The sequence below is a fragment of the Pteropus vampyrus genome, unplaced genomic scaffold, assembly GCF_000151845.1.
Source record: "Pteropus vampyrus isolate Shadow unplaced genomic scaffold, Pvam_2.0 Scaffold81, whole genome shotgun sequence".
Classification (NCBI taxonomy): domain Eukaryota; kingdom Metazoa; phylum Chordata; class Mammalia; order Chiroptera; family Pteropodidae; genus Pteropus; species Pteropus vampyrus.
In genome coordinates, this window is record NW_011888862.1 from 7,664,118 (window position 1) to 7,676,666 (window position 12,549).

The window sequence follows — 12,549 nt, forward strand, 5'->3', positions numbered from 1 at the left end:
AAGTTCCAGGACCTCTTCTCATGGAGGTTTCTGAACCTATATTTACTGAATCGATAATACACATTATTAGACATAGAACACCAAATGTTTGTGTATGTGTACACATGCACACAGAAAAAGGTTCAGCTATATTCTGTCATTTGAAATATATTTATGGTTAAATATCAAAACAAGTGAGTAGGCGCCACCCTTTTGAGCCTCCATTTTCTCAAGGATGAAAATGGGGTAGACAGAATGTTCCTTGTACCATAACCACCTTAGTTATATGGTGGGTTGGACAAGACAAGCAGACACTGTCCTTGTACTTTACGAAATGATACCTGTGTCATCACCAAGGCACAAACTTTCAAACAAAGGAGACACTGATGGCCTAGGACAATCTCTTATTAGCATTCAATTTTTAAATCAACTGATATTAATTTTTTTTTGAAAAAGTCTTTTTTTCCCTGTTACAATTCCATCTTAACTTACTTTCTCGAAATTGGAAGAACATGCTTACCAGTGGGTAAATACATTAATGGTGTGCTCAGGATGGACACAAAAGTGCGCACTGTCTTTTTATCTTCCCTAGACACAATTCCTGAAAACTGATCTGCAATGCCTGAGTCCCACCATTACTAATATCTAGAACAGTGCTTTGCACACAGCAGTCCCTCAATACATTTTTGAGAAGAGAATGTATCTAAAAATGACTCCCCTCTTCTTAAACTTATGTATTCCATTTTTTTTCCCTAAAAGATGCCAGTTCCTGTTTAAATAGAAAGAAATCGATTTCTTCTGGAAGCCACATTTGGCAGCGAGCTTTCTGGCTGGTAAGAGAAAGCTCGAGCACAGACACTGAAGCTAAAGCAGCAATGCCTGGTTCCCAATAAGAATGGCAAACAATGACATATGTCCAGGTGTTCAACCACCCAGCCATCTACCCGTCTAGCTATCCGTCCGGTCAGGTAAATCCTGGTGATGATCTGAGTTCACAAATAGACAATACCCTTTCTCCAGAAGACCTCAGACACAAAACTGCTCGAATGACGTTCACATTCGTACCTCAACTAATTTGGCAGAACTTGGTTGTCCAATGTAACTGCTTAGCAAAAATTATGAACTGCAGAAGTACTGAGAAACAATAAGCCTTTGGTTTTCTTAAAAATTTTATATGGAAATCCATGGCAGGCATACTAGGTAACTGAGAACATAAGACACGCATGCTACAGAGTTTGCATAGAGGCTGGGAGGGATGACAGAAGAGGCAAAAGTGAACAAAATGTAAGCACTGACACCTCCCCCCTTTTAGGAACCATGGCATTCAACGAGTGTGTTAAATGAGCCACTACCATATGCTCAACCCCTTAAAGCATGTGGAAATGACAAAACACACTCTTGATCTGCTCGAAATGTGGTAAAGGAGTCCGGGGGTGTGAGCATCCCAAGTGGCACAGCATAGGGTCCCACACTAGGCGAAACATGGGGTGCTAGGCATTTGGAGGAGAGAGCGATTGTGATAAGGGAAGGCTTCCAGAAGAGGGGCATGTTAACTAGGCTCCGATGTTGGGGAACATAACAGGTGCATGAGAAGCAGCCAGGGAAGGAGGGGGGCACTGCCAAGAACTTGGGAGAATCTAGACCAGGGGCTCTCACAGTATGGATCTAGGCCAATAGCACTGGCATCACCTGGGAGCATGTTAGAATGTAAATTCCCAGGCCCACCCCAGACCCACCAACTCGGCAACCATAGGGGTGGGGCCCAGTGACCTGTTTGAACAAGTTCTTCAGGTGATTCCGATGCATGCTCAATTCAAGTACTGCCTTCCCTTCAACTGGCTAAGTGGCTAAAGCGGGCTCCCCAAACGCTCCCAGCCATGCCCATGTCTGCCACTTTCTAGGATTGTCGGGGAGGATACCTGGGGCTTTCCTCCTCCTCTCCTCTTTCTGCAAACCAGTGCCCTGGGGCCTGGTCAGTATGGGGCGGGGGCGGGTGGCGGTCTGAGGCCAGGGGCTGCCGAGATGCCACACACAATGTGAAGAAGAGGTACATTTCCCACTGGCTTATGGACAAACCCCTCTCATGCATCGTCCTCAGTGGCTCATGCTTCTAATGGACAACTGGATGTGGGAGGGCTCAAGGCATTGAAGAGCTAAGCAGAGGCCGGAGGTATATGAGGACTCTGTGAATCCAGAGGGTTGGCAGTTATAATTTGCTTTCCCCTTATGTGCAGGTCTAATTGATGGCTCAAAAAACCAGCACCTATCCATTAACAAGACGGCTGAGAACAACTTTTGAAGGCTAAGAAGCCATTGGAATTGCATTTCTATTCAGATCAGACCTTTAGAGAGTACAGCAGGAATATTCTAGAAATTGTTATTGACTTAATTGAGGTGACTGCAGTCCCTGGCAGACTAACGGAATTTAGCAGAGTGTGGCTTCTGTTCTTTCACCCACCACAAAGTGATGTGCAACTCCGCTGCCCCATTCTCCCTGTTTGCATAGCTCATATTGTCCTCAGAAGCACTTAGGATACATACTGCTTTTCATCTAAAGTGCTAACTTTTAGGCTGACCACGCTACTGGAGTGGCCCTTGCTAAATTGATGCTGTCAAGTGGTCCCATTGTGCGCATGTGCAAACAGCCTTCCGCTATCAGTCAGCAGAAGAGGGCATAACACGTAGGGGCTGACCAATTTAACAGCAACCCTGGTCCCATTAGTTTCCCTAGGAGCCTACATACAGGGGCAGAATGACACAGGCGAACCAGCTGCTACTCCAAGGGGCTTACACACTACTCGAGATAATCAAGGCTCTGTGTTCATCTGGGCAGCCGGCCTCCCACACATGGGCTTATACACCATGGCTGGCTGAGATTCTAACATCTCTCAATCCTCACATGGCTGCCTGCCTCTATATTTGGGTAGGGGTGTGTTGTTGTTGCAGTAGTTATGAAAAGTAAATGAGTCATGGTACGACATGGATGAACCTTGGGGACATCAGGCTAAGTGAAATCTGCCTGTCACAAGAAGACAAATGCTTTATGATTCCACTTATATAAAGCATCTAATAGTAGTCATACTCATACAGACAGAAAGAATAGTCATTGCCAGTAGCTGGGAAGAGTGGAGAATGGGGAGTTATTGTTTAAGGGGTACAGAGTTTCGGTTTTGCAAGATGAAAAGAGTTCTATGGATGGACGGATGGTGGTTGTGGTTGCACGATGTGAATGTACTTAAAGTCACTGAACCGTGCACTTACGAATGGTTACAGTGGTAAATTTTGTTATGTGTGCCTTACCACAATTTAAAAATCTTTTCTCAAAAGTAAATGAACTATTCTTATTTTACTGCAGTATACTAAATTTGATATGCTATAATAAAGATGACAATGAAAGTAACTTTGATTTACAGGCATGGGGTTACATATTGAGAATTACTTTGTTCTACCCTTTTATGAGCATTCCATTATCATCCCCAATTTACAGATGGAGAAAGTGAGATGAGGGGGCAGTGATGTGCTGGGGCTTGCACTCCTTCAATGAGGGGGTGAGATGCGAGCCCAGAAGCCCACCCAATTCTAACACCATGGCACTGAAGCCCCGTGAGACTCTCACCATGTAAACTTAGCTCAAGAGAACAAAAACCTGATGAGTGACTGTATGTTGACAGAGACATGTAAAAATCTCCAGGCCACTGACTTGCTCTAGTATATTACACCAACGTGTATAACATACATGTCACGGTAGAAAGTTCTGGCAATAAACTTGTGGAGAGAACACAACACTTCCTCGTTCTGTGGTGAGCAGCCCAGGTCTGGAAGCCATAATGTCTAACCCTGATTTTACATTACTAACACATGAGTCCAGCCAGCTAGGGAATAAATTTGAGTTTTCCTAGGCACATCTTAGAACGTATGCCTGAACAAAACATATCCCTTGCCTTCGAGGGTCTCATAGTTCAGAAACATGTACACTAAGACAATATTTGCCATGCTAGGTCCTGGGTTCCACAATAGGGCCGTGCGGTCAAGGCAGAGGGAGCCTGGGGATGTGGAAGGAGTCACCACTGAGCAGGACAGGGTCAGGGGATGGAGATGCCAGAGGGACATGTGTGCCTGATTCCAGCAAGACACCCAGGGGAAGAAGGGAGGCGCGGTGTCCGCATTGCCAGTGTGAAGGGCAGCGGCCTTGCTCTAATGAAGCACAGAGAACATCCCGGCCTGTGAACAGGGCACAGATGCTGGGTACCTGATCCTCATCTGCTAATCCTGAAACCCACGCTGCACCTCCCAGCACTCACTTCTGCCAGAGCACCGGCGAAAGGACAGAAGTGGCAGAGTCCTCAGACAGCTTTGCTGGAGGGTAGAAGGGCAGCTTCTCCCCCCAGCTGGCCACACTCAAGGCCCCTCTCCTGTGTCCCGTAGCCACCCCTCTCCCAGCCCTGTGCATGTCCCCAGCAATGACAGCAGAGCAGTACCTGGTATGGGTCAGGGGACCCATTGGTCGTTCAGGCCTCCTCGGAGGCAGTACGCCTGGTCTGCTGAGAGAATTGGTCTTGGGTGGTCGTGGCTTTTTTGGCGGTATGGCAGGAACAGAAGGCTTCTGTAAATCCAGTTTTGGCTCTCTCTCTGGTCTTTCTTTAAGTCATTGTTTAAAAAAGCATAAAGAAGACAGATAGATCTAGTGTAAGTGACAATGCTTAGGTGCAGATTGCTTATTTCATGCTTAAAAAAAAATCACCAATGCCACCTGCAAAGGTGAAGTTGGACATGGAAGAGCATCTTCCATTCTTTGTCAGGTTAGAATAAGCCCCGTGGAGCTGCGATCCACTGTTTGCCTTTGCTCATGCTGGTGCCTCTGTCTGGAGGGCCTTTCTGGCCACTGACCACCCTTGGCAAACTCCTATTCACCCTTCGTCAGGCCCATTTATCAGGCCTGGCTGAAATGTGACACCGTCATGTTTCCTTCTCAACAGCTTGACCCGATCTCAAAGGCAGATTACTTCCTCACCTGAGCCACGAAGGGCAGCCCTGTATAAACAGGCTCACTTACATACTTTCTGGGTGTCTGTATACTCGGTGCAGCCAGCATGGAAGCTGTCAGCCTCCAGGGCAAGGCCCCTGTCTGGTCATCGTTCTAGAATGCTGTACAGTGCCCAGCACATAGCAGGTGCTCAGCAAATGGTTGATGTGTTTGGTAAATGACTCACAGGACCTGCTGGGTATGGGAAGAAAAGAGACCTGACACCTCTCAGGTCGGCCTGTATAAAGGGCCATAAGCCAATAATGGGGAGCTTTTCAGGGAATAACAACTAATTCTGGATTCTTTTGTACAGTTTGAACTTGGAATATAAACCTGGGCTTCATAGGTATTTGGTTTTCAAGGGGTTTGGGAGTCAGAGCTATTAAAATGAAGTTAAAGCCAGATCTGGTGGCCCAACTGGGCAGCATTCAGTGACAGCTCCATTTTTTTCTGTCCCTAATTAGCTTTGCCCTGTTCGTGGTATAAAAAGCAGGTGTCCACATTCTTTATAAAGACAGAACTTCAGAGAGTTTCCCACCAGATGACAGGCAGGTTCCCTATGCTCTTGTAGCTGGAACTCTGAACATGTTTTACTTGCAAACCCAAACTCGTATTGGTTGAGTGTCCAGGCCGACTGGCAGAGCTTTAAAAGCCCATCACCTATTATGTAGATATCATGGTGCTCATCCCCACAACATTTTGGTGGAGGAATATGCTCCATCCAGGAATGCTGAGTACTCATCTGCTGGTACATGGAGAGCAGAAGAGGAAGGGCTTGGCTCAAAAGTAAAGGAGGGGAGATTCCTCCTGCTGGAAGGGATGGGGGCCCCAGCAGCCCATAGAACGAATGAGAGAGGGGGTTTGTGCCCGCCTAACAGGGAAGCCAAGCCTCATGGTGGGGTTAGCTCCCTGGCTTCTCTGTTGCTTGTGACCAGGGCTTCTGCCTTCTTGATCCACTGTGGCACAGAACAAGGGGCCCTGGTTGGGGAAGGAACCAGAACTGTATAGCCATCTGGTAGTCATCTGCACATAAGTTGAGCCCATGCTAGTCAGCATGGAACAGATCAGGAAGTGTCTTCATCATGGAGTCTGGCTATATTAACCGGAAACTAGCCGCGTGTCTTCTATGAAGACAGGGGCAGGCAGTGTTTGCTCACACTTATATCACGATGCACACTTTTATCAAAGAGCTATTGGCCTGGTACACATTCAATAGCTAGTTTTTCATTGATCTGTGACGCAGACCTGGCCTTTACAATGAGGTTCCATAACTCAAGTTTTAACTGTTCACTGTGAAAGAAATAGGTGTAGCTTCTTAAGAGCTCACAGTGTTGGTAAAATTTGTGGCAGGCTGATAGAAAATATTAAATTTCACAATAAAATTTCAGGAGGCCACCCAGGAGCACCTCCAAATAATTACATTCATTAATTCAGCATTTCTCTTGTGACCTACAAATAACTGCTTTTATAAATGGAATGTGCTCTGCTTCCTGTTCATAATAACAACATAGCACTTTCCCCATAAAATGTGTGATCGATCAAATCTTAGACACCTAATGAGCCCTTCCACAGCATGCAGATTTCTTTAGGATAGATGCTCAGAACAGTAGGAATCAAACACATTCATAAAACTGACTGTGTAAAACGGGTTAAGCTACTTCCCTGAAAATAACATTTCTGACTACCTTCAGGGGACGGCAAATACCAAGCTGCTTCTTCCAGTTTTACCATGCTTCCCTTCTCCCAGCATTCTTGACCAAAGACATGTGTCTGTACCCAGAGTGAAAGGCCCAGCAGTGACAGAGGATGAGGATACTGCTGGTATAAGGAGGGCAGTGATGGCAGGAAGACTGGGGTGGAAGAACCCCGATGTGTTAAATGACTGGGCTAGTTGTTTTTCATTTGATGAGAAATTCTGGCCCAAAGAAGTGCCACATAAACCTTTCTCCTATTTCCTTAGAAATGAGACATTTAAAAGCAATCAAAACAAAACCATAATGACCATATTCCAAAGAAAAAGCAAATTCTGTGGATAATCCGGACTAGCCCTGTGTCACACAGCTTCGTCTCTTGTGTTCTAGAAGTGCCAACGAAGATTTAATTTCATACCTTTTTCTTCTGGTCTATTTGGAAGTGTTTCTGGTCTTTCAGGAGGTATCTTTTTAATTTCATGTTTTCTCTCAGTGGTACCTATGGGAGGAGGGATAACAGTGATCAGAAAACGTTTTCTCTATTCGTTTATTAGATATGCCAGCGTTTTAAATATTTATTAGGTAGAGCAAAATCAACGGATTTTTTTCCCCTAAGTGCTAGTGTTACCTAGCAAATATAAGGTGATTAGAAACAGAACAGAAGCCATTTCTGGCCTATGTCATTAAGTTTGCCTGCCTATATTCATTCTTAATTTAAAAAGAACACCACTAATATTTTCTGATATTTAAATCTGACTTCCTTAGGCATCAACATAGTCACAGAAAATTACTGGGTATGAGAGGGGAATGTGTATAAATAAATAAAAAAGTTAATCTTCAAAATATGCAAATAAGGGGTCACTGGATATTATGTTCTACAAATTAAAAGGAATTTCTCAGGGACCTGGATTCCATTTTGTAGTAGTTTTAAAATACGGCCTCAAATGGTTTGCTACCCCTCCTATTATGGGTAAGGTCTCTGTCCCCTGCCTGGAATATGGGTGGGCTTGTGACTGTTTCAACCAATGCCCAATGCAATATCGTATAATTTCCAAGGTTATGCCCTAAAAGGCCATGTAGCTTATGCATTATTTGTTAGAATAGTGAACCTCCATGTAAGAAGTGAATTGCTCTGAGGCCACTATGCTGGAGAGACCATGTGTAAACCATATGTAGTCACTCTGGCCTACAGCCCCAGCTGAGCCCAGCCTTCCAGCTACCCCGGCCAAGAAGAGCCAGACATGAGAGTGAAGTAATCATCTTCACGGTGGATCCCGCAACCTCAGTTGGCCCGGCATTCCCAGCTGAGGTCCCACACATCGTGGAGCAGGGAGACAAGACACTCTGGCCATAGCCTGGTCAAATTCCTGACCCCAGAATTTGTGGACATAAGAAGACTGTTATTGTATGCCACCAAGTTTGGGGTGGTTTGTTATGCAGCAATGGTTACTAGAACATATTTTTTGCTAAAGGGAGGTGCAGAGAAGACATGGTGGCTGTCCTTAGGTTCTTTCAATTTGTGTCTGAATCCTTCGAGTATTACATTTTCCCAAATGTACCAATTAACATTTCCTTTTTACCCATGTGGACTGTAGCTGCTCCCTCCCCTGGAGGCTTCATCGGTGTCAATGACTTTAGGAACGTAAAAACACTTAAAAATGGCTAAAGCATGAAGCCAATCACAAGTACTCCTTTGATTTATGGATTTGGTTGTGTGCTTGACAAGCTCCTTACATGACCGGCCCTATGGATGGGTGCTTGATACTAAAATCTCAAGTACATAGCATCAGAAGCCAAACGACTTTTAAAAAAATCCACTGAACACATACTATATCTATATGTCCTCAAAGACTCACTACAAATTAAACAATATAATCTGACTTCTGTCAATTCCGTATCTTATTTATTTTTGGCAAATAATCAAACACAAGGAAAGCTGATGATGGAGAAAATATGAACATCTACTTCCCAGTCACAAACCTGTTCCCAAGATCATTCAGCAAGATAAATTTGCAGTAACAGTAATCTAGGAAGATCAAATGTCATCTTGCTTTGCCCCAGAGTCAGTATAACCTTTGGTAAACTGTTTTAAAAGAATAGTAATTTGCCTATCATGCTACAATCTAGTCTCCTTAAGATAATGAACTCCAGTATCATTCCTAGGAAGAATTAACAATTCTACTACCATGAAGAATCCAATCTCAGTTACATTCTAGGCTACGTGAGCCTTGGGCCACTCATCAACTTGGTCTCTCATCTGTTACCAAGGCCTCTAGGGAAAAGGGTCTTCAGAGAAAAGCAAATCAATAGCCTGCTTTAATTTCAATACAATAAAATATTCATCCATCCAGAACCACTAGGTGGCAAAATTAAACTGCTTAATGCAAACGAAGATGGGGGTGGAACAGAGATGTAATTAATACCCCATTTCTTAATCTCTGTAATTCTCAACTATGTTGAAGGGAATGGGAATAGAATTTGGGGTCAAGCTGATTTCTTCCCCAAATCGATGGGCCAAAAGAACTTTTAAAATATCACTCCTAATAAGTCTATGAATAAATCAATCTGGAATTTTATTCATACTCTAAATGCTACAGAAATATCATAATTATGAGAGTGTAGAACTAAAAAATACCCCCACTCTTCTGTTTTAGTTAATTTTTAAAAATGCCTCTTAGCTAGTTATTCATGGAGGAATTTCTCCCCATAAATTAGTTTTTAACAATTATAAAGAGGAGATCTATTGGGAAATATGAATTACCATCTTTATGTATGAGAATCCAGTGTGTAACAAGTTACTAAATGTCCAACATCAAGTTGTCCTATATTATTCAACCTTAATATCTGAACTACACAGAAAAGGTGAATTAGACTCTTTTCAAGATTAAAAAAGAATCATGAAGAAAAGCATTTATTGCTGGAAAAACTTTTTTTTGTTGTTAGAGGTAAGTGAAGAAAGTATAAATTTTGGTTAACCACACAGAACAGACATTTAAAATTCAGCACCACTATACATGCATGGTGACACTATGAGCTGTGGGAAGCGATCCTCTCCGAGCTGGCCCTCAATCAGGCAGGCATAGGCGAAGGAGGACAATTAGGTTCTTCTTTCCTCAAAAGTGGTTTTTTAAAAAAATAAAAACAAAGCAGACAAAACTGGTTTATTCCAAAGCCAAGTCTTTCTGGTCATTCTCTTTGAGACTAGTTTTTGTTGTTGTTTGTTGTTTTTGTTTTTTTGTTTTTGTTTTTTGCTGTATCAGGAATATATTTTAATGACATATTTACTTTTTAGGAAAAACAACAGTCATTTAAAATCTGCTTGTTGAGAGACCAAATCATTACTTCCCAGTATGGCAGTCTGTGGCATATGAATCTAAGAATCTTGAGCTCTACCAAGGATGCTGTAAATAAACACAGAGAAAGATGCACATTGTATTGACAGAACTGAAAGATACATTACCTGCCCCTTGCTTGATGACAGGAGCGGATGGAGGAGGTGGCTTCTTGGGTCTCTGAAAAATTAATGAAAATGATTCCACATGAGACTGTTGGCAAGCCTGACCTCTCACATAAGGACCACAGACAGTGTTTTCTAGATGTAGTCTGGACAGTCCAGAAAAGCTCTCTCCAAAAAAAAAATTGAGCATTTCTCTCTCTAGGGATGTCAGGTTTTGGCACCTTTAAACAAACACTAAAATAAATTCAGTCCACAAAACAAAACTCTGATGGACAAATGAAATACCATTTCCCCCTTTCTAAATTCGTAACAGCCTTCTGGAAAAGCTGGGCTCAGCAAAAATGGCCTGAAACCAGCAAGCACAATGGTACTCCTACGCTGAAACCACATTTGCAATTAAGATTTAATCTGCTGAATAACCAGGCGATTCAGAAAGTCACTGGGGTGGCTTTAAATCAGATCTGCTCTGAATGTGAGACCTTCAACAAAACGCAGGCTCAGGGGCTGCTGCGACACGGTAGGGTTCTAAGCCTTCTGACCCTTTCCCTCCCAAAGCTGGCAGGCCATTTGTGAGGCCCCCCACCCCAGACCACTGTGCCCTGGAAAGTGGAATAGAGTTTCTTTGCCTATCAGCCACTATTTGTTTTACTCTCACATCCTATCACTCCTGTAGGTGACAGAGGCAGGAATGTAATCAATGGCATTCACCCCTGAACCGGTTCTAGGGTATCTCCTTGCTCACCAAGATTGACTATAGGAGAGAGGCAGTGAGGCTGAGCTTGGCAAGTATTCAGGGGCTGAGAATCCAGCCAGGGCACAATTCTTGGACACCATTCTTAGACAGGGGAGAAGGGAGGCCAAAGGCGAGGAAAGAACCATCTCAGTATCAAAATCATTGAGGAAAGATGGAAATGGGAAGGTGTGAACTTGGGATCCATGTCACTGCTGACAGTTCTCCTGACCCTCTCTAGGCATGATATACTTGTGATTTTAAAAAAGCTCACAGACTTTCTTCTGTGCTCTGAAAATGCACTCCTGCAACATCACCACAGGGACCAGCAAAAGCACCTGCCCATCCTCAGCTGGACCCACCAGTGCCTGATATAATACCAGGACACAGGAAGAAATGGTTTTAAGTAATACCTAGAGAATATGAGACCCACAAGGAATTTTCTCAGGGGGTATCACAGCACATAGGCTCTGGATTCAATGACACTTCAGCTCTGCTCTTTACTAGCTGGGTGATTTGGCCAAGTTACCCCAGAGTAGGCAGTTAGCATACTGGGTAAGAGGTGGGGCTTCAGAATCTCACTGTCACTACAAATGCTGGCTCTTTCGATTATTAGCATGGACACCGGGCAAGTGACCTCACCTAGCTGAACATCCTCATCTATAAAATGGCAATAATATTAGCTCCCTCTTAGGAGGAGGCAGTTTCACAAGCAGAGGGAGTCAGTAAGCACTGCATTGTTTAATCCTTGTGACAACTCTATAGCGATATTATTATGCCCATTTTACAGATGAAATAATTGAGGCTTGGAGAGATTAAGTAATTTCTTCAAGTCACCAGGCTATTAAATGGAGCGGGAGACTGGGAGTCCAGCCTAGGGCTGCCTGACCCAAAGGGTGCTCTTTCCCCTGTCAAGGGTCCATCCCGCCAGAGAGCATCCACAACCATCATATAGCCATAAATCACAACACAGGGAACTCTACTATGTTAAAGTTGGAAAAAAAGTGGGTATCAAGTTACAGCTATAGTATAAGCTTAACTATGTTACACTATGTACAGAAAAAGACTGGAAAGCAAAAAATTCATAGTGGTGGTTTCCAGGATTATGAGTGCATATGTGTGTGTCTCCTTCTTAATATTTTTCTGTCTTGCGTATATGTGTACAAACTTTATTATGAAAAACAAAGACCCTCACGGGTCGCCTCTCCTTGCATACAGGCCCTACGCCAAAGGCTCTGTTTCCTGCTCACAGATCTTGCACTACTCCTTCCCTTTTTGCCAGCCCCTTCTAGATCTCCACCCAGACTCCTTCCTTTTTCTTCCTCCCTTCTCTCTGTATAAATTAGATTGGGGACAGATGTGTGTTTACCTAATGACGTTATCATTGAAACTCTGCCAACTAACCTTCCTTTACCTCAGGATCTGAGTAATTTCTTATTCACGAAACTGGTAACGCCCTGTAGCCTAATTCTTCCCAGCCAAGCCCCAGCAATGCCTACCCCACAGACGTCTCCCTCACCCTCTGCTGGTTTGAACCAATTTCGCATGAGCCTCCTCTTGCTGAGGCCATTCCTCTAGTGATCTTGCCTCAAACCAGGGCCCCAGATAAAGAAAAGGCAATTACAAGTCATTATATTTTCCAAGATTACTGTGCAAAAAAAAAAAAAAA

The 12,549-nt window shown here is 43.7% G+C and overlaps 1 protein-coding gene across 5 annotated transcripts in view; it reads right to left on the reverse strand.

Moving 5' to 3' along the window:
- SH3KBP1 (SH3 domain containing kinase binding protein 1) overlaps positions 1-12,549 on the reverse strand; it is a 267,401-nt gene that overhangs the window by 46,813 nt on the left and 208,039 nt on the right. For all 5 annotated transcript variants that reach the window (XM_011363025.2, XM_023532336.1, XM_023532335.1 and 2 more), the window contains 3 exons: positions 10,154-10,205; positions 7,112-7,192; positions 4,458-4,617 (listed from right to left, as the gene is read on the reverse strand). In XM_011363025.2, the coding sequence (XP_011361327.1) occupies positions 4,458-4,617; positions 7,112-7,192; positions 10,154-10,205 (293 nt within the window). The remainder of the gene's footprint in view (positions 1-4,457; positions 4,618-7,111; positions 7,193-10,153; positions 10,206-12,549) is intronic.